Source organism: Bufo bufo, chromosome 4 (assembly GCF_905171765.1).
Source record: "Bufo bufo chromosome 4, aBufBuf1.1, whole genome shotgun sequence".
NCBI lineage: Eukaryota > Metazoa > Chordata > Amphibia > Anura > Bufonidae > Bufo > Bufo bufo.
Window position 1 is genome coordinate 511,708,190 of NC_053392.1, and position 27,319 is coordinate 511,735,508.

The 27,319-nt window shown below is 43.0% G+C and overlaps 1 protein-coding gene across 1 annotated transcript in view; it reads left to right on the plus strand.

Annotated features, from left to right (window-relative positions):
• CFAP61 (cilia and flagella associated protein 61) overlaps positions 1–27,319 on the plus strand; it is a 320,844-nt gene that overhangs the window by 36,219 nt on the left and 257,306 nt on the right. The window contains exon 8 of the mRNA XM_040429693.1: positions 5,497–5,650. Coding sequence (XP_040285627.1) covers positions 5,497–5,650 — 154 coding nt within the window. The remainder of the gene's footprint in view (positions 1–5,496; positions 5,651–27,319) is intronic.

The following is a 27,319-nucleotide window of genomic DNA, read 5'->3' on the forward strand; positions in this document are numbered from 1 at the left end:
TGGGGTCCATCTATGAAGATGTTGCAGAAACCCCCATAATCAATTATCATAATCATCTTATAGCATCTTGTTGCTGTCTGCCTCTGTGTGGGCAGATAATATTTGCATGTTGCTGTACAGTGGGCCCCCAGAATGAATATTACTGGTGGGCCCTAAGCATCCCATTCCGACACTGCCCCTATTCCCCCCAGGATCTTCCTCTGCCCCCTTTCTCACAGACACCACAATCTCTCCTCTTCGTTTCTGCCAGGTTCTCTCGGGGGCTTCCTGAAACCCCTGGTCTCTATACTAGGTGATACACCCTCCACACAAAGGTACATCTTTAAATATCTCCAACTACGACATTTCTATACCTTTATGCGTGTTTCTCATAATCTTACCAGGAATTTGATAGTCTTTGAGCAAGCCTGTCTGGCACCTTCAGCTGTGTTCCGAGACATTTCCTTTATGTATAAACTACTTCTCCAGCAAAGATCTTCCTCACCCCCTCCGTTCTGTGCAGCATAGGAACAGGATTTAGGTATTCAATTGACCTCTTCTCAGTGGCTTAGATGTTACATCTTTTCACACAAGACACTGTTAGCCACAAGAGCACAGGAAACCTGTTATAAGAACCTGTCCCGGTGGTACAGGGTACCGACATTGCTATATAAATGGTTCCCCTCAGTCACAGGTAGGTGTTGGAGGTGTGGGGTATCGGAAGCTACACTGTTGCACATCTGGTGGCACAATGCCTGGCCCTACGTGAGTTCTGGGACTCTGTCCATAAGGCCATTCTTAAAATAAAAGACTTTCCGATGCCGAACATGCCAAAATCCTTTCTCCTATATGTATACGACCTCTCCATCCCTGCATATAAAAACTCACTTCTCAAATATCTCATTCAAGCGGCGAAGGCAGTGATTCCTCGTCACTGGAAATCGACGGTCCCTCCGACCTTTGAGGAATGGTTTGAGGAAGTAATGTTATATCAGACCCTACCCTCCCCCCCCCACACACACTTTTTTTTAACGTTTTATCAGGTTCCATATTCTTCTTGATTGTAATGTCTTGTTTAGATACAGCTCCGTCCCACTAATATGAAGAGGATAGGCGCACTTTACAGTACTGATTTCATATTGTTCTTACCTATGCTTATAACAATACCTCAGTATGCTCAAGCAGAATCTTGTCTCCAATTGAAGTTATAATATCGATTTATGATGTCTTTTTCCGACTTCAGCTTTGTTTAACTACTGTTTTGTATTGAAATTCTAGATCCTTAAGTAATTTTTGCATCGCTTTATTCTCTGTACAATTTGTACTTCCGAAAATTGTATAAAATCCAATAAACGCCTTAATTATAAAAAATAATAAAAAATGCCATTGATGATTGCCAAAAGCACACTGCTGTACACTTTTGGCATACTGTATGTCTGATCCATTTTAGGCTGTCACCAAACATACCCTCCGAACATAGAACATGGTATCCCTTACATGGTATCATAGTATGCCTACATTACTCCTCAGCAGCTGATTTATGGTTCCATTTTCCAGGTGTATATTTTCAAAATACTGTTGCCTCTTGCACACGACCGTATGTATTGTACGGTCCGTAAAAAAACAGTTTAGCAAAAATTACGGATGATCCATGTGCATTCCATATTTTGCGGAACGGAACATCTGGCCCCAAATACTATCCTTGTCCGTAATTCGGACAATAATAGGACATGTTCTATTTTTTTGCAGAACAGAAATACGGAAACGGAATGCACACTTCCGTTTTTTTTGCAGACCCATTGAAATTAATGGTTTCGTATACGGTCCGCAAAAAAAACGGAACGGAAACTGAATAAAAATACGGTTGTGTGCAAGAGGCCTAAAGGGGTTTTCTAGGACATACTAATTGATGACCTATCCTTAGGATAGTATATCAATATCAGATGGATGGAGGTCCAACTACCAGCTCCTCTACTAGTCAGCTGTCTTTACAAGCCCTGGCGCTGGAACCAGGCACTGGAAATACACATTTCTGTCCACTGTGTAATGTACCTTTATAGTGCAATGCTGCTACAGTGTTTAGCAGCCATACCTGATTACTGCAGCATTGCTTCCTTTCCCTTGAAGCCTCAGTAACCAGGCACAGCCACTACACAATAGACAGAGCTGTAGTAGTGCTTCAAGGGAACCTGTCATCAACTTTATGCTGACCTCACTTAGTGACAGAAATGCTGATTCCAGCGGTTTGTCATTTATGAGCTAAAAGTAAGTGGTTGCCGAGAACCAGCATCATAATCATTGGAGCCCGGGCCTGGAGAAGAGTCACATCTACCTGAGAAGAGTCCTGGTTATTATAATGTCCTGCTCTCTCACCCATCTGCTGATGATTGGCAGTTCTCTCCTAGAGGGACAGGGAGAACACTAGGTAGAAGACTGTCAGTCATCAGCAGGTGGGCAGGAATACATGAAGAACCATGACTCTTCTCAGGTGGCCGTGACTCTTTTGCAGGCCTAGTCTGCAATGATTGTGATGTTGGTTCTCGGCAACCACTTAGGCCCCTTTCACACGGGCGAGTTTTCCGCGCGGGTGCAATGCGTGAGTTGAACGCATTGCACCCGCACTGAATCCGGACCCATTCATTTCTATGGGGCTGTTCACATGAGCGGTGATTTTCACGCATCACTTGTGCGTTGCGCGAAAATCGCAGCAAGCTCTATTTTGTGCGTTTTTCACGCAACGCAGGCCCCATAGAAGTGAATGGGGCTGCGTGAAAATCGCAAGCAAGTGCGGATGCGGTGCGATTTTCACACATGGTTGCTAGGAGACCCGATCATTATTATTTCCCCTTATAACATGGTTATAAGGGGAAATAATAGCATTCTGAATAAAGAATGCTAAGTAAAATAGGGCTGGAGGGGTTAAAACAAACTTAAAAAAATTTAACTCACCTTAATCCACTTGTTCGCGCAGCCGGCATCTCTTCTGTCTTCATCTGTGAGGAATAGGACCTTTGATGACGTCACTGCGCTCATCACATGGCCCATCACATGATCTTTTTGCCATGGTGATGGATCATGTGATGGACCATGTGATGAACGCAGTGACGTCAAAGGTCCTATTCCTCACAGATGAAGACAGAAGAGATGCCGGCTGCGCGAACAAATGGATTAAGGTGAGTTCAATTATTTTATTTATTTTTTTAACCCCTACAGCCCTATTTTACTTATATACTTATGTATTCAGAATGCTATTATTTTCCCTTATAACCATGTTATAAGGGGAAATAATAATGATCGGGTCCCCATCCCAATCGTCTCCTAGCAACCGTGCGTGAAAATTGCACCGCATCCGCACTTGCTTGCAGATGCTTGCGATTTTCACGCAGGTTCCCTACACAATAGATGACAGGTTCCCTACACAATAGACAGAGCTGTAGTAGTGCTTCAGTATCCAGGCACTGCCACTACACAGTAGACAGACAGGAATGTAGCAGTGATGCAGTAACCAGGCACGGCCACTACATAGTAGACAGAGCTGTAGCAGTGATGCAGTAACCAGGCACGGCCACTACATAGTAGACAGAGCTGTAGCAGTACTGTAGTAACCAGGCACTGCCACTACATAGTAGACAGAGCTGTAGCAGTGATGTAGTAACCAGGCACAGCCACTACATAGTAGACAGAGCTGTAGCAGTGATGCAGTAACCAGGCACTGCCACTACACAGTAGACAGAGCTGTAGCAGTGATGTAGTAACCAGGCACAGCCACTACATAGTAGACAGAGCTGTAGCAGTGATGCAGTAACCAGGCACAGCCACTACATAGTAGACAGAGCTGTAGCAGTGATGCAGTAACCAGGCACTGCCACTACACAGTAGACAGAGCTGTAGTAGTGCTTCAGTAACCAGGCACTGCCACTACATAGTAGACAGAGCTGTAGCAGTACTGTAGTAACCAGGCACGGCCACTACATAGTAGACAGAGCTGTAGTAGTGCTTCAGTATCCAGGCACTGCCACTACACAGTAGACAGACAGGAATGTAGCAGTGATGCAGTAACCAGGCACAGCCACTACATAGTAGACAGAGCTGTAGCAGTACTGTAGTAACCAGACACAGCACTACATAGTAGACAGAGCTGTAGCAGTGATGCAGTAACCAGGCACGGCCACTACATAGTAGACAGAGCTGTAGCAGTGATGCAGTAACCAGGCACTGCCACTACACAGTAGACAGAGCTGTAGCAGTGATGCAGTAACCAGGCACGGCCACTACACAGTAGACAGAGCTGTAGCAGTGATGCAGTAACCAGGCACGGCACTACATAGTAGACAGAGCTGTAGCAGTGATGCAGTAACCAGGCACGGCCACTACATAGTAGACAGAGCTGAAGCAGTGATGCAGTAACCAGGCACTGCCACTACATAGTAGACAGAGCTGTAGTAGTGCTTCAGTAACCAGGCACAGCCACTACATAGTAGACAGAGCTGTAGCAGTGATGCAGTAACCAGGCACAGCCACTACATAGTAGACAGAGCTGTAGCAGTGATGCAGTAACCAGGCACTGCCACTACACAGTAGACAGAGCTATAGCAGTGATGTAGTAACCAGGCACAGCCACTACATAGTAGACAGAGCTGTAGTAGTGCTTCAGTAACCAGGCACTGCTACTACATAGTAGACAGAGCTGTAGCAGTACTGTAGTAACCAGGCACGGCCACTACATAGTAGACAGAGCTGTAGTAGTGCTTCAGTATCCAGGCACTGCCACTACACAGTAGACAGACAGGAATGTAGCAGTGATGCAGTAACCAGGCACGGCCACTACATAGTAGACAGAGCTGTAGCAGTGATGCAGTAACCAGGCACAGCCACTACATAGTAGACAGAGCTGTAGCAGTACTGTAGTAACCAGACACAGCACTACATAGTAGACAGAGCTGTAGCAGTACTGTAGTAACCAGGCACGGCCACTACATAGTAGACAGAGCTGTAGTAGTGCTTCAGTATCCAGGCACTGCCACTACACAGTAGACAGACAGGAATGTAGCAGTGATGCAGTAACCAGGCACAGCCACTACATAGTAGACAGAGCTGTAGCAGTACTGTAGTAACCAGACACAGCACTACATAGTAGACAGAGCTGTAGCAGTGATGCAGTAACCAGGCACGGCCACTACATAGTAGACAGAGCTGTAGCAGTGATGCAGTAACCAGGCACGGCCACTACACAGTAGACAGAGCTGTAGCAGTGATGCAGTAACCAGGCACGGCACTACATAGTGGATGGAGCTGTGTAGTTTTGTTGCCTAGCTCAAGCACCAGAGCTTTTGAAAAACAGCTCATCGGCCTGGGTGCCAGGAGTTGGACCCCTTCCGTGCTGATATTAATGATCTATCCTAAGGATAGATTATTGATATGTAAATCCCGGAAGACCCCTATAAACCCTTCAGCTACAGAAACCCCTCACCCTAATGATGTTCCTGAAGACTGTTTCCATGTTGTTTCTCTGTATAGGACCAAGGCTGCGCTGTGGGTTTCATGAGTGTATGCTCTGAGGTCAATGTCCAGCTGCTGCAAGATTCGTTTGATCTGGGGCCCTTCCATGGTTTGTGTAAGCCTCATCCGGATGATGTTCTGCAGACAACAGAGGAAACAGCTTCTGAAAAAGGTAACGACCCAGAAGTTAGTCTTCACAGACATCAGGGAGATTTATGAAAAATGCAGCCAATCACAGCACATCTTTCATCTTTCATTATCACAATAAGAAATGAAAGCTGTACTGATTGGTTACTATGAGCAACAAAAAATATATTTTTTTTTTTACCCAGTTTTTATAAGCATCTCCTAGAGTTTTAATTTCACCTAAAATACCACGCTGATTTCTAAATACCTCATATGACATGCCTGATGTTCTAAAATGCAGAGCAGAGCAATTTGCGGAACGGAACGGGCGGCCATTGATATAACTGCCTATTCTTGTCCGTTTTGCAGACAAGAATAGGACATGTTATATATTTTTTGCGGGGTCGCGGAACAGAGCAACGGATGCGGACAGCACACGGAGTGCTGTCCGCATCTTTTGCCGCCCCATTGAAGTGAATGGGTCCGCATTCGAGCCGCCAAAACGGCGGCTCGGATGCGGACCCAAACAACGGCCATGTGCATGAGGCTTAAGTGTTTTGCAGTCCGTTTTTCACGGATCCGTTTTTTGTTTCCGTTGTGTTTCCATTTCTGTTCCGTTTTTCCATATGGCATATACAGTATACAGTAATTACATAGAAAAAATTGGTCTCGGCATAAAATTTTCAATAGATGGTTCTGCCAAAACGGAACGGATACAGAAGACATACGAAGTACATTCCGTATGTGTTCCGTTTTTTTTGCGGACCCATTGACTTGAATGGAGCCACGGAACGTGATCTGCGGGCAATAATAGGACATGTTCTATCTTTCAACGGAACGGAAAAAACTAAATACGGGAACGGAATGCATACGGAGTATATTCCGTTTTTTTTTTTTGCTGAACCATTGAAATGAATGGTTCCGTATACGGACTGTATACGGAATGCAAAAAACTGCCCGTAAACGAAAAAAAAAAAACGGTCATGTAAAAGAGGCCTAAGGCTAGTTTCTCACTAGCACTAATCTGTTCCGGCAGGCTGTTCCGGTAGAGGGACAGACTGCCGGAGTTTATTGCATCCGGCATAGCCGGAGGACTGCCAGGCCTCATTGACTATAATGGTACCCGACAGGGATCCAGCCTGTTTCCGGCATTAGTGCCGAGATTCAGCCGGACAAATACAGCTGCAAGCGGTATTGAAGGTGCCACGCAACCATTAAGAATTTAGACCCCCTATACCAGGGGTGGCCAACCTGTGGCTCTTGAGCCACATGCGGCTCTTTGCTTCTTCAAGTGAGGCTCTAGCTGTGAAGCCAGGAAGCAGTCAGACGGCTCACTCTCCACCCCAGGCTCAGATCTCTTTTCCTGATCGGGCACTGTTGCTACTTTGCAGCTCCAGCTCACTCTCCACTACATCCTGATGCACACAGTGTGAGAACTTAGTACCTGGAGACACGCACTATGACCCGACGTTGTGCTCATCAGGTCACAGTGGAGAGCCTGTCAGACCTGCAGAGTAGCAGGTGCCCGAGCAGGAGCCCAGTGCCTGATCAGGAGGGAAGATATAGATTTTTAATTATATAACTGAGCATGGGGGTCTGATCTTAGCATGGGAAGGGTCCTGATCTGGACAATGGGGGTCTGATCTGAGCATGAGTGGGACGATTTTAGCATGAGGGTTCAGATTTGAGCATGGGGGGCAGATCTGATAATGGGGAGTCAGATCTGAGAAGGGGGGGGATCTGAGCATGGGGGGGGGGGGAGATCTGAGCACTGAGGGTCTGACATTGAGAGTCTGATTTGTGTTGCCTGATCCAAGCATTGGGGTTCTTATTTTGGGGGTCTGATTTGGAAGTCTGATGAGGTTTGAGGATCTTATTGTAGGTCAGATTAGGATTGGGGATCTGATCTGAGGTCTGATGAAAAATATATTTTTTGTTTTCTCTGCTAGTGAAAAATAAAAAAAATATTTTAGCAGAACTCAGATCGGATGAAAAATATTTATTTTATCTTATTTTTCTTTGTGAAAACCTAGGTGCATCTTGTAGGGTGAAAAATACGGTGACTCGTGTGTAATTGTATAGCTTGTGGCTTCTGGTAGTCATATGTTGTTGTTTTTTGGCTCTTTGTGTATGTAAGGTTGGCCACCCCTGCCCTATACAGTGCAGTTTTCGTTAGTTAAATATCAGGCAGTTGTGGCCTAATTGGCCGTGCGGTTCTTGACCAGAGCTAGCCACGACCCGACCAGATCACGACCACTCCGTGTGTTCATACCTTGAGGAGTCATCTCGTTCCTACACTACACGTAGGGATAGATTTATCAAAACTGGTGTAAAGGAAAGCTTGCTTAGGCCTAGTTCACACTTCAGTTATTTGGTCAGTTATTTCCATCAGTTATTGTGAGGCCAGACTAATAGTGGAGCCTACTCAAAAGTAAGGTATATTGGAAAAATGGCCTCCTGTCCTGTGTTTTTGACCCGCACCTGGTTTGGGCTCAAAATAATTGGTGGAAATAACTGACCAAATAACTGAGGTGTGACCTAGGCCTTAGTTGCCCAGAGCAACCAGTCAGAGTCCACCTTTCATTCTTCAGAGCTTCTTTTAAAAATGAAAGGTGGAATCTGATTGGTTGCTATGGGCAACTAAGCCAGTCTTCCTTTAGTCTTTTTTTTATTTCACTACAAAAACTCTGTGATATCGCAGTCTATAGGAATGAATTGAGTAGCTTGTAATCTGCACAAATTTCCTCCAGTCAAAAACGTGCTAACATTTTTTTTATTGGCTGCATGAGTTTTACCTGTTTCTCCCTGGAGTAAAATGAAAATCGCTTGCTAATCTCTTGAAAATTGTGTTTAAAGGTTTTTAAAAAAAAAAAAAAACGTACGTGTGACCCTAGCCTTGGGCTTGGGATTGACACGGTTTTCAATTTGGCAGTGCAATAAACTGCTGGCAGGATTCACACGTTGTGCCCACACTCTGGCTGTGGTGTCCAGCCATGCAAGTGCAACTGTGCCAACATGCAGTTTAGGTCTCCTGCACACGAACGTGTGCGCCCCGTGGCCGTGCACGAACACCCACCGTGGGGCAGCCGCAGCGGATTGCGGACCCATTCACTTTAATGGGTCCGCGATCCGGCCGTTCCGCAAAAAGCTAGAGCATGTTCTATCTTTTTGCGGAACGGAAGTACGGGACCAAACCCCACGGAATCACTCCGTAGTGCTTCTGTAGGGTTCAGTTCCGTGCTTCCGTTCCGTACCATTCCGCATTTCCGGACCCATTGAAGTGAATGTGTCCGTATCCGTGATGCGGAATGCACACGGAACGGTGCCCGTGTATTGCGGATCCGCAAATGCGGTCCGCAATACGGCCACGGAGCGCACACGTTCGTGTGCAAGAGGCCTTATGCTGTGTCTGCAACATGTGAACCCTGCCTTAGGGTAAATTCACACAAAGTGGTTGAGGTGCAGTTAAAGGGAACCTGTCACCATGAAAATGCAATGTAAGCTATTGGCAGTATGTGATAGAGCAGGAGGAGCTGAGCAGATATATAGTTTCGTGCAAAAATATTCAGTACAACTTGCCATTTATACATTTTAAGCTCTGCACATTCTGGGCTTTGATTGACAGCTATCTCTGTATACACAGTCATAGAGGGAAGGCTGTCAATCACTGATAGGACCGCCTCCTGGACTTCAAAGCCCAGAATAAGTAGAGATTTAATTGTATAAATGGCAAGTTGTACTGAATCTTTTTGCACGAAACTATATATCTGCTCAGCTCCTCCTGCTCTATCACATACTGCCAATAGCTTACATTGCATTTTCATGGTGACCGGTTCCCTTTAAAACTACATCAAAACTACATTAGATCATGGACATGCAGTTCTGCCGTGGTTTTCAATGCAGTTGTGGTTTTTAGAGGGAAAGGACATATTTACCTGTAAAAATCTCAACCATATTGAAAACACAGCAAAAACGCATGCTATGCTTTCATCTTTCTTCAGCCCCATCCTCTGTTGGGCTGGTCCAGTCCTCCTGCCGCTGGAGCCATGTATGGCCTGTGACTGCTGCAGCCAATCACTGTCCTCATTGGTCTACCCCTTTAACTTGGCTTGGTAATTTCTATGAAGGTGGGAGGGAGAAATCAGCAAAAATCCAACACAATCTGTTTCCTTCCCTAAGGGCTCTTTCACAGGAGCGGATGCCGTTCGTGGAATCCGCTGCGTGAAAGAAAGCCAAGCCCCGTTCCGGACAGCAGAGACGCGGAGCAGTAACATGACTGATAATGCTCCGTGCTGCTCTGTGATCTTTTTACTACAAAATCACAGTGAGATAAAGTTGTCACCGTGATTTTATATTAAAAAGATCACAGAGAGGTACAGAGCATTATCAGTCATGTTACTGCTCCGCGTCTCTGGTGTCCGGAACGGGGCTTGGCTCTCTTTCACGCAGCGGATTACCCGCACGGGATCCGCCCGTGTGATAGAGCCCTTGTACAGACAGTGGGTGCATCTGTCATCCATTGACTTTAATGAGTTAAAAAGAAATAAAAACTTGTAAGGTTTTACGCAGACTAATACATTTTGGCATCAGTTTGACACCCTTAGAAATGGATAGTATCCGTTTATACGAAGAAAAACAGCAGTGTACACAAGCTTACGACTTCACGTGTGAATTGGGTGAAATAGCTTCTTAGTGTCTACAAAATTGTGTATTGGTTGTGTCTTCTTTGACATTTTTTTTTTTTTTTTACATCAAACCAAGGCAGTGCCGCCTTCCATCAGCCAGAGCGTCTACACCCAGGCCCAGCTGCACACCACTAGTGCTTCAGTATCCATGCCAGTTCTAATCACCCATTTCCACCAGGCACCATCTGCCCAACATCAGTGCTACATAAACTCTGCCAGCCAAGTCCTCCAGCTTTCTCCTTTTCTTTCCAAGCCAGGGACCTTCTAAAATTTCTCACTGGAAATTAGTAGTAACATTGACAGGCTGTCGGAAAACATTGGAACAGGCTAACGCATTTCAGTCACTGCTGAGGGCGTTTCAGCTCTATCATTGGAGCTAGTACACCTGTTTTAGAAATTCAATGGGGGAGATTTATTAAAGACAGCCCTTTTACGCAGGTCTTTGAAATCTCCTGCACTGGCGGAGTATGTGCCTAATGTATGACGAGGTACAAGCCTCGTCATATATTGGGCGAATCCTTCGGCAGTCCTTGCACTAGAGTGAAATCTATCTCGGAGCTGCCGTAGATTTCTGTCACCATTTGCACCTGAAAACAGGCGCAAATAAAGATAAATGTTGCGAACCCGCTGGTCCGCCCTCACTACTAGTGATGAGCGGCAGGGGCAATATTCGAATTCGCGATCAACACTACTCACTACGCCGCCTTTTCAGAAAGTGGCGAGGGCAGCTCAGACACTCCACTTGCAACAAAATTTGCCGCAAGTAGCATTCAAAAAGTCTCAAACACAAGGTTTGAAACTTTTTTACACCAAAAAAGCGACACAGGGAAATGATAAATCTCCCCCAATATTCTGTTCTGTCTAGCACCATAGGTAGAATTTACAGTTCTGTGAATCTGTAGGTACAATCTTAGGCCTCCTGCACACGAACGTGTGCGCCCCGTGGCCGTGCTGCAGCCCGCAAATTGTGGGACGCAATGCACGAACACCGACTGTGGGGCAGCCACAGCGGATCGCGGACCCATTCACTTTAATAGGTCCGCGATCCGCCCGTTCCACAAAAAGATAGGACATGTTCTATCTTTTCGCGGAATGGAAGTACGGGACGAAACCCCACGGAAGCACTCCGTAGTGCTTCCGTGGGTTTCCGTTCCATGCTTCCGTTCCGCACCATTCCGCATCTCCGGATTTGCGGACCCATTGAAGTGAATGGGTCCGCATCCGTGATGCGGAATGCCCACAGAACGGCGCCCCCGTGTGTTGAAAATGCGCACACCACTTCCCCTACTTCTCTTTAGGGCTCATGCGCACAACCGTATGTATTTTGAGGTCCGCAAAATACAGAACTGTAAAAAAAAATGGATTACGTCTGTGTTGCATCCAATCTGCAAAGGCTATTTTCGCATCTGCGCTTTCCCTTTCAGCTATTGAGATCCGTAATAGGATCTCAATACCGGAGAAAAACACTTCAGTTTTGTCCCCATTCATTATCAATGGGGAGAAAACTGAACTGAACGAAACGGAGTGCGCCAAAGTGCATGTTGTTCTGTTCGGTTGCGTCCTCATTGTGGATAGAATAATGCTGAAAGCAGCGTTTCTCTGTCCGCGATGTGGTGCGGAGCAAGATGGATCCGTCCTGACACACATTGTAAGTCAATGGAGACGGATCCGTTTTCTCTGACACAATAGAAACCGGATCCGTCCACCATTGACTTACAATGGTTTTAGAGGCGGATCTGTCATGGCCATTTTAGAGATAATACAACTTGATCCGTTCATAACGGATGCAGCCGGTTGTATTATTATGACGGAAGCGTTTTTGCTGATCCATGATCCCTTTCATTCTGGCTGCCTGCCACTAGGTCTCTCTATTGGGGAGACCAAAACTATAATGATGTAGGGCGGAATTTACTAAGACCGGCGATTCATACGTCACATCTTACTGTGCAAAGTGTGTTGGAGTAAGGCCTCATGCACATGACCGTATGTATTTTGCGGTCCGCAAAAAACATCCGCCAAAAAAAAAAAAGGGATGACGTCCGTGTGCATTACGTTTTTTTTGCGGAACGGAACAGCTGGCCCCTAATAGAACAGTCCTATCCTTGTCCATAATGCGGACAATAATAAGACATGTTCTATTTTTTTGCGGGAACAGAAATACGGACATGAATGCACACGGAGTAACTTCCGTTTTTTTTGCGGACCCATTTAAAATGAATGTTTCCGTATTTGGTCCGCAAAAAAAAAACGGAAATGGAAAGAAAATACGTTTGTGTGCATGAGGCCTAAGATGGGACAAATTAGGAGGCAGAGCTAGATTTCCAGGTTTACTGGTGAAAAGGGAGGGATAAATCCCCCCATAATGTTTCTGATATACTAACACTAGTTTATCTAATAGCGAAATTAAAAATAATATATATATACACACACCCATTACATAGCTGTAATCTACTGGCATGAGGAAGAAGTTATGCTTTCGTTAATGACGGGTAAAAAAAATCACATTGGTAATGTGCCATTCACCGAGGAAGGGGGTTAGGCGCATAATTTGTATTTACAATGTGGGGTGCCAATTATGGAAACTCTTGAGCACAACCCTTTCTCACTCAGTTGTTCCTTAAACCATGAAGCACAATAGGCCAACAGCTGCAAACTAGCTCCAGAGAACCTCCTGTGTTAAAGCCCATTTTGTGCTCTTTGTTTCTCAGTGCATCTAAAAAGGATAAAACAATCACACAACAGTATAGTAGTCATTCTGACCGCAAAAGATGGATTCTCCTGCTATCTCACTATACAAATATTTCTCATTAGGCATACATATATTATCAACTCATTGATTGGATTGGGGTGTAGTAAGTGTAATAATGTGGTCATTTGATCAAAATTCATTATTTTTCATGAAACAAAAAGGGGACACACAAAGTGCTGCTGGCGGTGGGGATGAAAGTGTGTTCACAGATGCAGGCTGTAGTTACCCCTAGTTTTGCAAACAAACCCGTAACAAAAATCTATCATACGGTGGCATGCAGCATATAGAAATGTCATCACGTGGAGGTATGGAAACATCCATAGGATAACTGAATTGCTATTTTTAAGGATTTTACCTGCAAGGATCTAGTAGAATGTTGTATGGAGAAGTATCCTGGAGTAGATCATTATGCTTAAAAGAGTTTTCCAAGATTTTTTTTTTTACTGATGTATGTGATCAGTATGTGATTGGTTGGGGGTCTGACACCCAGGACCCCTGCCGATCAGCTGTTTTGAGAAGGCAGCGGCGCTCCTCTAAGTGCCGCTGCCTTCTCGCAGCTTACCAAGCACACTGCCGTACGTTGTACAGTGGCTGTGCTTGGTATTGCAGCTCAGCCCCATTCACTTAAATGGGGCTGAGCTGCTTCTAGGCCACGTGATCGATGAACATGTCGTCAATGGCTAAAGAAAAGCAGAGAAAAGTCCACGGTGCTCACAGGAGGGCCGCTGCCTTCTCAAAATCTGTTCGGCGGGTGTCCCAGGTGTTATCAGTAAACTGTGCATGGTAAGATGTGAGGAGGCTGCAGTGCCACAGCCTCTTCAGATAGTTGATCGACAGGGTTGCAGGGAGTTGGGCCCCCACGTATCAGATATTGACGTCTTATCCTTAGGACAGGTTATCAATATTGTACTCCCCTTTTAACTCTTATGATAAGTTGGTTATAGACAGAAACGTTAAAAATTTTCAAATACTTTTTTGGTCAAAGTCTGTTAAAAATGTGTATTTTTTGGCTAAAATCATTTTTGGAATTGCGTTTTATTGAACATTTTTTTTTATCTGGCTTCTATGTATCACAGTACATAGCAATCTGCAGAATGACATTCACAGTACTATTCACAGTCAGGCTGGGTTCACACCTGAGCTTTTTACAGGCGTTTTTATCGGGCGTTTTTGAAGCGTATTTTGGGGCGTTTTTGTATTTTGGAAACGCGCGTAGTACGAGTTTGTGTGATTAATCCAATGAAAAACTGCCACAATACTCGCGACAATACGCCCCAAAGAAGCTTCTGTACTTCTTGGGGCGTAGGGGGTTTTACAGCGCGTTCGTACGTGCTATAAAACGCTCAGGTGAGAACCATGCCCATAGGGAAACATTGGTTTTTGCCTGTTGAGCGTTTTACAGCGTTTTTTGCCTGTTGAGCGTTTTACTGTAAAACGCTCAGGTGTGAACCCAGCCTCAAGTTGATCAACTTGGATTTGATCATAATTCAGGTGTTTTTTTTTGTTTTGTTTTTTTAAATAATCTTTATTATATTCTTGCATTATACAAAACATTGTATCACATTAAATTTACAAATATATATATATATATATTTATATTGTAAGGGATCGCCTCTTATTCGGGGGTCATTCTCACAAGGATCTTCATAACCACTGGGTTTCAGGTCCAAACAGTGCAATTTATTTTACACTCTTCATACACAACATGGCATAAAACAAAAGCCTGCCCGTCTGGGCTCTACCTAAACATCGTATCCCTAACTCGGCTATACGATAGCGTTCCCACATGGAACCAGGTGCGGCTTACTCCAGACATACAGTCCACCAGCCCTCAGGCTGTAACAAATGCAGTACCTTTGGAGGGGGTTGTGGTCTAGGAGTCCTCCTGACTCTGACCTTTCAATGCTTGTTCCTGGGTGTCGCTGAGTCCCCCAAAGTCCAGGCTATTGCATAGCCTCGTGTCCCCTCAGCCTTGCCTAGCTGAGACCACACTGACAGAGCCTCACCAGGCCTCTGTCTGCACACTCTCCAGAGTGAGACACACCCAGGATCCATTAGCAGGATTAAATAGGATCCCTGGACATGAGCATGCCCTAAGTCCCGGACTGGAACCTGGGGAAACAACACCTCAATGTTCACATTGCCACAATATATATATAACCCCCCCCCCCCCCCCCCTATTTATTATTTGCTGTGCAGGAGGAAAGAAGAAGAAAAAATAAAAATAAAATAAAAGGAATCCTCTAATCTATCTCCTCGCGTCCTCTCTCTCGCTGCCCCCCGGGGTCCTGCCACTCATATGAGGTATATAACCCAAAAAAAAAGGGCTTACATTAGCCATAACTTCCATATTTTTGCAAATCTCTTTTTCTTTTGAATATTTATTAAATGGAATTCTTCTTTAATAAGTATGTTTTTAGTGTGCCTCTCCCATTCCTTAATCGAGGGGGTGGCCTTGCCTCCCCAATGTCCCATAATACATTTCCTCGCCTGAAAAAGGAGTTTAGATGCAATTTCTTGATGAGGGGTGTCTGTTTTATCCATCACTCCCAATACACAAATCTCAAATTTATTAGGTATTGTAAACTGATGATATTGCTCTATTTTATCCTTGACCTGTCCCCAAAATTCCTGAATCCTTATACACGTCCAGAGTATATGGACATCATCCACCCCTATTTCCCCGCATTTTAAACCGCTGAATACTTTAGGTTTATAATATTTCATAAGTTTCTCGGGGGAATAGTGTAGGCGGTTTAGTATGTAAAATTGGGTTATCCTATGTGAAAAGTTCTTTGAAACCTTGTTTTTTTGCTGTATTGCTGATACCCAAAACTCTTCTTGCTGGGGATTTATAGCCTCTCTCCATTTATGCATTAGGCTAGAAGTTGCCCTTCCCTTAGTCTTTTGGTGTAACAAACATTCATAAATTTTAGACACTAGCTTCCTCCCTGCCATTAATCTGGATATATTAAGCAATGGCTGCGAAAGGGTCTCTATTTGCGTATTCTTCCCTACCAGCCTACGTAATGCACATTTTAACTGTAGATAGAATAAACTCACTTCTAGATTACCCAATTTATACTCCTGTTTAAGGTCTTCATATGCTATTATATCACCTTGCTTCCATATCTGGCCCAGTTTATAGACTCCATGTTTCCACCACACTGACTGCTCAATTAGCGTCAAATCGGTGAGATGAATATTACCCCAAAGTATGGTGTCCGCATGGAGTCCCACCTGGTTCCACAGTTTTCTTGCCTGTCTCCATACCATATCCATCAACTCATAGAGCGGTATCTTATTACTACTCTGTTATCCCAAGATTTAAGCTTCAATTAATTGAAATATATTACATCTCTCTAGTGTTTTGTTTATTCCTACAACCATAGCCTTATATCTTTGCGTATTGCTCCACATTATCCTATTTTTTATTTGGCCGGAGATAAAATAAAGTTCTACATCTGGAACTGATAGTCCACCCTCCTTCTCATGACTGCACAATATTTGTGCTTTAATCCTCGTTTTTTTTCCTCGCCAGATCAGGTCCATTAATGTACTAGTTATTATTTTAAATATTTTTGTTTGGGATTATTATCTGTGAATTCCATAGGACGTAGTTAAGTGATGGTAACAGGCACATTTTCACCAGGGAAATACGGCCTGCCATCGAGACATACAATCTTTTCCATACCTCTATCTCTTTCTTCATTTCTTTTATCTTTGGGGTCACATTCAGCCGGATATAATCCTTGGGGTTATTTGAATACCTAAGTATTTAACTGGTTCGTTATTCTTCATAATTTGTAGTGGGCCTGGAATAAAATCGTTCAAAGGATCAATCGGGACACATGCTGACTTAGACCAATTTATCCTAAGCCCAGAATAATCTCCATATTGATCAAAGACCTCAAAGATCCTTGTCAAAGATCTATGTGAGCCAACAAACAGCATAATGTCATCCGTATAAAGAAATTTTTTCCTCGTGTCCGCCAAACCTGAAGCCCTCAATTGCTGCATCTTGCCTGATCCTATCCGCTAACGGCTCCATGGCTATAGCAAAAAGCAGGGGGGAGAGAGGGCAACCCTGTCTAACCCCCCTGTGAATGTGAATGTTATCCGAATATTCCCCATTCAATATCACTTTTGCTGAATAATTTCCGTGTATAACAAATTTACCCAGGATATAAATTTATCTGCAAACCCCATCTTTTTCAATGTTGCCATCAAGAAGGGCCATTCTATAGTATCAAACGCTTTTGAGGCGTCCAATGTAACAATCAGTCGTTGACCACAATTTTCTGGCTCAAGCTGAGTGTTTACGTAATAACGCATGACATTATCCGTTGTGGTCTTGCCCGACATGAAGCCCATCTGATCCTCATGTATCAGACCCGACACCACACTTTTGAGTCTAATTGCCAAAATTTTTGCCAATATCTTATTATCTGTATTAATTAACTAAATGGGGCGGTATGAGTCTGGAAGGGTTGGATCTTTCCCCGGTTTTAGAATTAATGTGATCAATGCCTCTCTCAGTGAGTCTGGCAACTTCCCTTTCTTCCTCAAATCATTCCACATGATCAACAGTTTCGGAATCAGCACTTCCCTATATTGAGCATAGACCTCAAACGGAATACCATCTGTTCCTGGGGATTTATTTTTTGTAATATCAGATAGTATTTTGTCCACTTCCAGGGCGTTCAAGGGGGTCTCTAATTTCTCACTTTGCTCTGCTGTTAACGTAGAGATAGTTACTAACTCCAGAAACTGTTGAATCTGCCCCAGATCCTTATTTATCTTTGTACTGTATATATCTCTAAAATATTCTTGAAGCAATTCTCTTATCGCGTCGTGTTCAGTAATTTTATTTCCTAAATTGTCCACTAAACAGTGTATATAATTATTTCTTTTTATCTGCGTCGCTACTAGGGCCGCTAACTTTTTACCCGGTATATGCGCATAAATATAATTGTCCCTCACATTATTTTCTTTCTGTTGTTCTGCTATCAACAGTTGCTCATCCTCCAGTTTTGAAACTTTCTCTATCCAGCCCTCATAGTTACTTTCTGTAGGATTTTTAATATAATTATCCTCATATTTTTCCACCTCTTGTTGCTGTTTAATTATTTTTCCCCTTATCCCTTTCTTGTATATTACCGTATTCTTTATAAAAATCCCTCTTATATAGGCCTTTGCAGCCTCCCATACTATATTAACTGCTGCTGAATCATCATTCATCTCAAAAAATTCCCCTATCTCACTTGAAACCTTATCATGTATCCCCATTATATTTATCCACCCTAAATTTATGTGCATCCTCATAGTTTTTTTTTGGTGTTTTTATATTTGTAATAATTGGGTTATGGTCCGAGATCCCACGTTGACCATATTTAACCCCTTCAATTTCCTATACACCTATATTGTTTGTGAAAACTAAATCTATCCGTGATAAACTCTTATGTGTCTTTAAAAAACATGAATATTTTTATAATTTAGGATGTAATACCCTCCAGATATCTATCCAGCCCATTTCTTCCGTGATATTTTTTAATTTAGAACCCGTGCATACATTTTGAATCTTACCAACCCTACATCTATCTATTTTACTATCCATAATATTATTAAAATCCCCCATAACTATTAGTGGTTTTTCTCCTACCTTAAGCACAAAATCATAGATTTTTAAGAGGATTTCAATTTTAAAGGGTGGTGGTATATATACATTAGCTATAATCTCTTCTTCCTTCCAGTAAGCAATCAATCAGAACGTATCGTCCCTCCTGGTCTTGAACTACTTCCCTTATTTTAATATTGATGTCCCGATGTATCAAAACACTCACACCTCTTGCATATGATGAGTACACTGAATGAAAGGAGCGCTGTAACCATTGTCTACACAGCCCCGGTATCGTTTCGCTGGTCAAATGCGTCTCTTGTAGACAAATTATAGCGGGTAGAAATCTATGTATTGCATCAAAAACCGCCGCCCTCTTTGCTCCCCTACTCAACCCCCTAATATTCCAAGAAATTATTCTCATAAAGACCTATCCGGTCTTCTAGCCTAGCTAGATACCCCGGGGAAGAGGGGGAGGAGAGAAGGCAGGGAAAAAGAGGAGAAGAGGAAAAAAAAAAAACTTAACCCAGCACAGCAAATACCCTTCCCCATTCCCTCCTGAATGAGCCAGGCTGATTACTCTCCTGGTTCTCTCTCTTGGCATTTCCCCCTCCCCGCCGACCTCCTGCCCTATTTCACCTCAACTCCTTATATTTTCTTTATCCAACTTTGGACCGCATCTGCTTTATCAAAAACACAGTTTTTATTTTCCCACTCAATCCTAAGTTTCGCCGGGAACATCAACGAGTATCTAACATTGTTAGAACGCAGGATTTTTTTAACCTCAATAAAACTACTTCTTTCCTGCATCGTTTCTTTTGCATAGTCTGAGAAAATCATTACTGTTGCGTCCAAATATTCTAATTTCCATTTTGCCCTTGATCTACGCAGGATCTCCTCCTTATCCCTAATCGATAATAGACTAAAAAGTATGGGTCTCGATCTCGTTCCAGATACCGGTAGCTTGGATGGTATCCTATATGCGCGTTCCACAAAATTTTTATAACCTGAGATGTCCTGGCCCAACTGTTCCCTGAGCCATACTTGCAGAAAGGCGCATACATCTTGCCCCTCCACACCCTCAGGGATCCCAAGACACCTCAGATTGGAACTTCTAGTCCTATTTTCCAGCTCCAGTACTTTGTTTTTTAATACCCTATTTTCTTCCTTCAGGGAATTTCTTTCCTTCGCCATCATCTGCAGAAGGTCCTCAGAATCAGAGGTCCTTTTCTTAACTTCTATCAATCTTTCTTTATATTTTTGGACATCCACTCTGAGGAGCCCCACAGATTCCCTAATATTTCCAGTCTGGAGAGAGAGATCGTGAATTGCCATATTGCATTTTTTTATTTCTTGAAATATATCCTGCAGACTTGGAGCCTGCTCCTCTTTTGTTGCAGCAATTTCTTCCGTCACTCGCCCCTGTTTATCAACACTCTCCCCAGACTGGAAACTTGCCTCTAGTGTTTTCAACCCAAAACTTCCCTCCATAGCAGGCTCTCCCTCTTGTACTAAAGACACATCTGCTTTCTTCTTTTTTGGCGGGCTAATCTGTCCTCGCATATTGGTCAGGAGTAACTGTTTCGATTTTTCTGATTTTTTAATTATTGGGGACATTGAGGTATTAAGCTCCACCTGTGCCCTGCCCTTTTTCCCCACTCCCAATATTTCCTTACTACCTACCCCTTACCCACCTCCCCTACTCGCCTTACCTAACAACCACAGTATCAATAGCGAGGGAGCATCAGCTTACTGACCCAATATACAACAGTATGTCATAAGCTTTCTTTTACATACATATTCTGTTGCCCCTACTGCTTCATACAGTCATCGTCTATCAATTTTCATTCTCCCTCCTAAAACATACACATACAATTAGTTCCGTGAAGTTGTAAAGCAGGATAAAAAAATAAAAAAAAACTAGCAGTAGCAATATCTTAATTAATATGCGTTTGTTAGAGAGTTAGTTCATATCAATCATAGCAGCCTGTAGTTGCTCAGTAAATTTAGTGAAGCTTCTCATTATCGTAATCCCGTTTCCAACCTACTTTCCGCTTCAGAATACCAGGTAACAGACTCTAAGGCTATTCCCTCTCTTTTCCTAAACTTTCCACTTTTCCTCCTTCCAATAACAGTCAGACCAGTGATGGGCCTGTTTTTTGAGCGCTCGGTTCAATAGCTCTTCTTTGAGCCCTCTCAGACCTCCCCGACCCCCAGCCCCCTGTCCAAACAGCAACATTGTATCAGACTTTGTATTGCCACCGTTGATATCCTTGCTCCTTTAATATTTTTACTCCAATTTACACAGGCCCTTCAGGGGTAGGGGTGCCACCCAGATTCCATATATACACTTCTGAAACCAACACACATGGCGCCCCTTTCATTCCTTAAAGCCCGTGCCTTTTCAGATGTTACCTCGAATTAGATGTAGCAGTGTTCTATGGAGCATGGATTCGTCTCACCTCATTCTCAGAGGGGGGGGGGGGGGGTAGAAGCGCCAGCAATCGGAAGAATTTATTACTCCCCGTGCCACTTTTCTGGATTTTAAAAAGTTGCAAGCCCTGAGCTTGTGACCTTTTAATGCCACCCACTTGTGACATATTTTTGTCACAAGTAGCGTTTCTACACCTCCCTTGCCAGCTTCCCAAAAAGGGGGCGTGATGAGGGTGGTGAGGAGGTGTGGCCAGCAGGTCTACCACATTTATTTTCATTTATCCCAGTTTTCTGGTGTAAATCTCCAAGCTGCCATAGATTTATGTTTAGGCGCGTGGACTGCCGGAGATGCGCCTAATTTTTGATGAGAGAAGGTAATAAACTAGTCGCATCTTCCGGCAGCGCAGAGGACATTATCAACTGGTGTAAAACATTGGTCTACAAAAAATCTCCACCATGGACTAACACTTTAAATCTTGTTATTTGTTCGCCTGGTAACCCCTGATGCCATTAAGCAAGTGTAATACAAGGATAATATGCTGTTACATGTTCTCAGCTATCATTGCGGACTCAACATTCCCACCTCTGCTCTTTTTGGTCTTCACCTCTTTCTTTCACGTGGGTACTTTGGATTCTTATCAGAAATATGTAAATGGTCAAAATGGTGGCAATAGTGGAAGAACGAGAGCTGTTGTAGTGCAGTGCTGGATCGGGTGTTCACTGGACTACTGTTAGATGGCAGCAGCGAGATATAGTCCTAGGTTAACACCACATCAAGTACTGCTCAGCTGCCGCCTAAAGGGAGGGGTCACGCAACATACCAGGGCATGTAAAGAAGACCTGTCACCTCTCCTGTCACCTGTAATAACAATTCTGGGGTTTGATCTGAGGTCTGATATGGAAGTCTCATCTGAGGTCTGATATAGGAGTCTGATCTGAGGTCTGATAATGGGGGTCTGATCTGTGGTCTCATATGGGGGTCTGATATTGGGATCTCATATGGGGGCCGGATATTGAGGTTTGATCTAAGGTCTGATATGGAAATCTCATCTGAGGTCTGATATGGGAGTCTGATCTGAGGTCTGATAATGGGGGTCTGATCGGAAGTCTTATATGGGGGTCTGATCTGAGGACTAATGAAGATTGGGGGTCTAATTTGGGGATCTGAGGAAAAAACCCTTGTGTGGCTTATAAAGCAAATAATACAGTAATAATTTTTTATTCTTATCATTCGCATGATTCAGTCCATCATCTGAGAGGAACTTGTGGTGAAAATAATTGAATGGGGTTGTCTCATGAACACAGCGCTATCAGATTTAAGTCCCATGCTCACAACTGTATTTTTGGTCCTCATTCTTGTCCATGTCCTATTCTTGTCAATTATGCGGACAAGAATAGCTATTTTTAACATAGGGCGGAGCGGAAAAAAATGCAGGACGCACAAGGCTGGTATCCATGTTTTGTGAATCCGCATGAGACCTGTACTGTATCATCATTTATGCCAGTTTTCTGGCACAAATGATAACTGAAATCGACACCAGCTACGAGCTGGCCTAGATTTCATTCTAGGTGCATGGACAGGAACATTTTTTTTAATTATTGTGTTGTACTCATTTTGAGCTTAAAATCGTTTTTCCAATTGGTCTTTATTAAAAAAGTTCAGCCCCTTTCTCTGTACAGACTTGAGATTCTCTAGTACTGGGCTCTGTGTTTATACTGTTTCCCATCAGGCTCCTTATCTCTGATTTCCTGATGTCATAAATACTCATTATAGCTCAATTCTTATGTTACTGATAAGAATATGGCTTAAATAGAGTGTTTATCAGCCCTTAGTAGATCAAAGAGAAGGGATATACAGTACAGACCAAAAGTTTGGACACACCTTCTCATTCAAAGAGTTTTCTTTATTTTCATGACTATGAAGGCATCAAAACTATGAATGAACACATGTGGAATTATATACATAACAAACAAGTGTGAAACAACTGAAAATATGTCATATTCTAGGTTCTTCAAAGTAGCCACCTTTTGCTTTGATTACTGCTTTGCACACTCTAGGCATTCTCTTGTTGAGCTTCAAGAGGTAGTCACCTGAAATGGTCTTCCAACAGTCTTTAAGGAGTTCCCAGAGATGCTTAGCACTTGTTGGCCCTTTTGCCTTCACTCTGCGGTCCAGCTCACCCCAAACCATCTCGATTGGGTTCAGGTCCGGTGACTGTGGAGGCCAGGTCATCTGGCGCAGCACCCCATCACTCTCCTTCATGGTCAAATAGCCCTTACTTTCAAAGTTTTCCCAATTTTTCGGCTGACTGACTGACCTTCATTTCTTAAAGTAATGATGGCCACTCGTTTTTCTTTACTTAGCTGCTTTTTTCTTGCCATAATACAAATTCTAACAGTCTATTCAGTAGGACTATCAGCTGTGTATCCACCTGACTTCTCCTCAACGCAACTGATGGTCCCAACCCCATTTATAAGGCAAGAAATCCCACTTATTAAACCTGACAGGGCACACCTTTGAAGTGAAAACCATTTCAGGGGACTACCTCTTGAAGCTCATCAAGAGAATGCCAAGAGTGTGCAAAGCAGTAATCAAAGCAAAAGGTGGCTACTTTGAAGAACTTAGAATATGACATATTTTCAGTTGTTTCACACTTGTTTGTTATGTATATAATTCCACATGTGTTAATTCATAGTTTTGATGCCTTCAGTGTGAATCAACAATTTTCATAGTCATGAAAATAAAGAAAACTCTTTGAATGAGAAGGTGTGTCCAAACTTTTGGTCTGTACTGTACATAGCCGGCAGATAACGTCTCAAAGTGAAAGTGGAAGTAAGATGTTCACAGGTAGTTAACCGTTTATGACAAAAACAGCTGAAAATTTTTAATACAGACCAATTGAAAAAGATGATTTTTAGCCCAAAATTAGTAGAATGCTACTAATGTCTTCTGGCGGTGCAGGGGGATATCAAGACCAGTTTAGAAAGCGCTGGTCTTAATAAATGCCCCCCCCCCCCTCTCCAGTGTCTTCATCAACTTTTCATATGACTACCGGGATTATCTGTGTCAGTTTAGAGACTTTCACATAACTTTAGAAAATGTAATGCCATTTTCAATAAAAAACAACTTTTGACACCAAAACATTTTTAGGTTTCTTGCAGGCACGCTTTTTTTTAGTGTTTAAACGCTTGTAAGAAACACCATGAAAGCGCCCTTTGGAAGTATTTTTTGTGGCGTTTTTGTCATATTTGTAGCATGCATTTTTTATGCAGTTAAGAGAAAATTGCCACAATTTAGAGAATTTCACACAGGTTGGGTCAATTTCGGGCCTTTTTTTTACTGAAAAACGTTTGGCTCAAAGACACTTTCTAGGACTTTTTTACACACAATTTTGTGTGTTTTTTCTAGTTTTTTTTTTCAGATTTTAAAAAGCACTATGCTTTTCAAACATATTTTAGGTAGAATTTTTATTGGACCATATTTGTAACATGCATTTTTTTATAGAGTTTTTAAATTCCTGTAGAAAAGCCTATGGGAAAAAAACACCAGAGTTTTAACGAGATAAAATATGTCGTAAAAGCTGAGCCGCATTGTAAAGTTTCATTCAGCGTCACAAAATTTCCCTTCTACAGGGTGTTTTATGCTAATATGGTGTTTCGTTTGTGAGTTCACGTCTGCAATAATCACTGTATGTATTTTCCCACCCAGTGGCTTCTCTTCCTTAATCTTTGCACTGTCCACAGGTAGTTATTGTTTTCCTCTTACAAATCCATGTTGAACAACAACAAGTAATAATTAGGCAGAAATCAATTGTAAGTATACTGTCGATATGCCATTTATGTCAGGAGATAATTACAGTTATTTGGAGGTTACTCTATGTGGGGTCAGGAATTAGGCGCTCGAGAACTGTGATTTCTAACTACTGAAAAGATTTTTTCTCTAGGTAACACACTGAGCTTTGTGGCCCTGCTGGGTTTTTTTTTTCTCTCTCAAATCCTAATGTCTTTTCTGTTTCCCAAACAGCTTTTAAATCTGTGATTATTGAATTTAGAAGTGCACATGTTTTCATCTGAAGTTGCTGATGCATTCTACTTAAGAAAATCTCCGAGCCTAGAGGAGATATATCGGTTTATAATGTTATTAATACAATTCACATTCCAATCATTTTTCTTAGGATATATATATATATATATATATATAAGTACAGAAAAAAGAGCGGCACTCCAATGGAATAAATGCAGGTGAACCCTTTATTCACCCAAGTGGTGCAACGTTTCGGCTCTGGTCACGAGCCTTCCTCAAGCAAAAGGCCTTTTGCTTGAGGAAGGCTCGTGACCAGAGCCGAAACGTTGCACCACTTGGGTGAATAAAGGGTTCACCTGCTTTTATTCCATTGGAGTGCCGCTCTTTTTTCTGTACTTATTTATTGGGGATATCAGTCTATTCCCCTTGGGACGTGCACCCGCATCTCTTCTCTGCAGCCAGTGCCGCCATTTTTCTTTTTATATATATATATATATATATTTATATATATATATATATATATATATATTATTCACATTTAAATATGAGATAAATCAAGAAAAAGTTAATGTAAATGGGATTTTGGTCTCATCTCTTAAAGGAAACCTGTCACCAGGATTTTGTGCATAAAGCTGGGGACATGGGCTGCTAGATGGCCGCTAGCACATCTGCAATACCCAGTCCCCACAGCTCTCTGCGCTTTTATTGTGTTAAAAAACAGTTTTGATCAATATGCAAATAAACCTGATATGTGTCCTGTATCCGGAGATGAGTCCAGCGGAAAGGAGCCCAGCACCGCCCCGCGTCCTCCGAATCTCCTCCTTGCTGGCTGACGTCACAGAGCTGGAGCGCCGAAATCTCGCGATGCGCGTCGGCATCATGTTCATTCCCTGTGCTGGCATCAGCACAGGGAACGAACTGCGCATGCGCTAGCTCGCGCATCGCGAGATTTCGGCGCTCCAGCTCTGTGACGTCAGCCAGCAAGGAGGAGATTCGGAGGACGCGGGGTGGTGCTGGGCTCCTTTCCGCTGGACTCATCTCCGGATACAGGACACATATTAGGTTCATTTGCATATTGATCAAAACGTTTTTTTAACACAATAAAAACGCAGAGAGCTGTGGGGACTGGGTATTGCAGATGTGCTAGCGGCCATCTAGCAGCCCATGTCCCCAGCTCTATGCACAAAATCCTGGTGACAGGTTTCCTTTAATAGGCTCTTAAACCAGTTCAAAAGTGAAAGTGGTGGGTTTGTTCAAAAGTTTGCTAAGGTGCATGGGGGCCTTTAGATAAACTCATCTTTTCACCAGCTATCCTCCCTTTATATAAGCTGCAGTTGCCTCTAGTTCGCTCCACCGTACAGTCCGCCAAAACAGACCTCCAATCCCTTTAAAGGGGTCCCAGCTGCTTCTTAATTAATGTTCCTGCTCAGTGCTCACAAATGTCTGTGGGCTCTAACCATTACATTGATATGGCTGCCAACTTAATGTTGCACTGCAGCATTTGCTACCCCATTAATCCCAGCTTCCAGTGTGTGTGTGTGTGTGTGTGAGTAGCCATTGATCCCCATGGGCTCCTGCTCTCCCTAATCAAGGGCCAGCTTTTCTTGGGAGAACTAGAGACAAATGTGAAGGATATAAGACAAAAGAACATGTTAACTAGGGGTCAAATACTAGCCTTACCGCTGGTAATAACGTGATCCAGTTGACTGCCAACAAGTCCTTTTCGGACAATTAGACCATGTACTTACATAAAATATTTAAAGTATTATACTGTATATACAGTACTGTGCAAAGGTGGGTATGGGCAGGGATGTAGAGTCGGAGTCAAAGCTAGTTTTGGGTTGAGTCCAAAAATATGTTCGTACTCTGGCTTAAAATAAAATATATGTTAATAATGTGTAATTAATTTATTAACTTTCATATACATTTAGAAAAGTTTAGAAATGCAAATCATATATCATAATCAATCTAAGTCCCTTATTTATCAAAAACAGTGATAAGCTGGGTGTTCTAGTGGTGATAGAGAGTCAGTTCTCACTTCATGTGTGTTCTCTCCTGTCATTATTTTATGAATACTGGGTGTTCTGGTGGTGATAAAAAAATCAGTTCTCGCATTTCCTGTGTTCTCCCCTGTCCCTTATACTATAATCTGTGGTAAGCAGGGTGTTCTAGCAGTGATAGATAATCAGTTCTCACGTCTCCTGTCG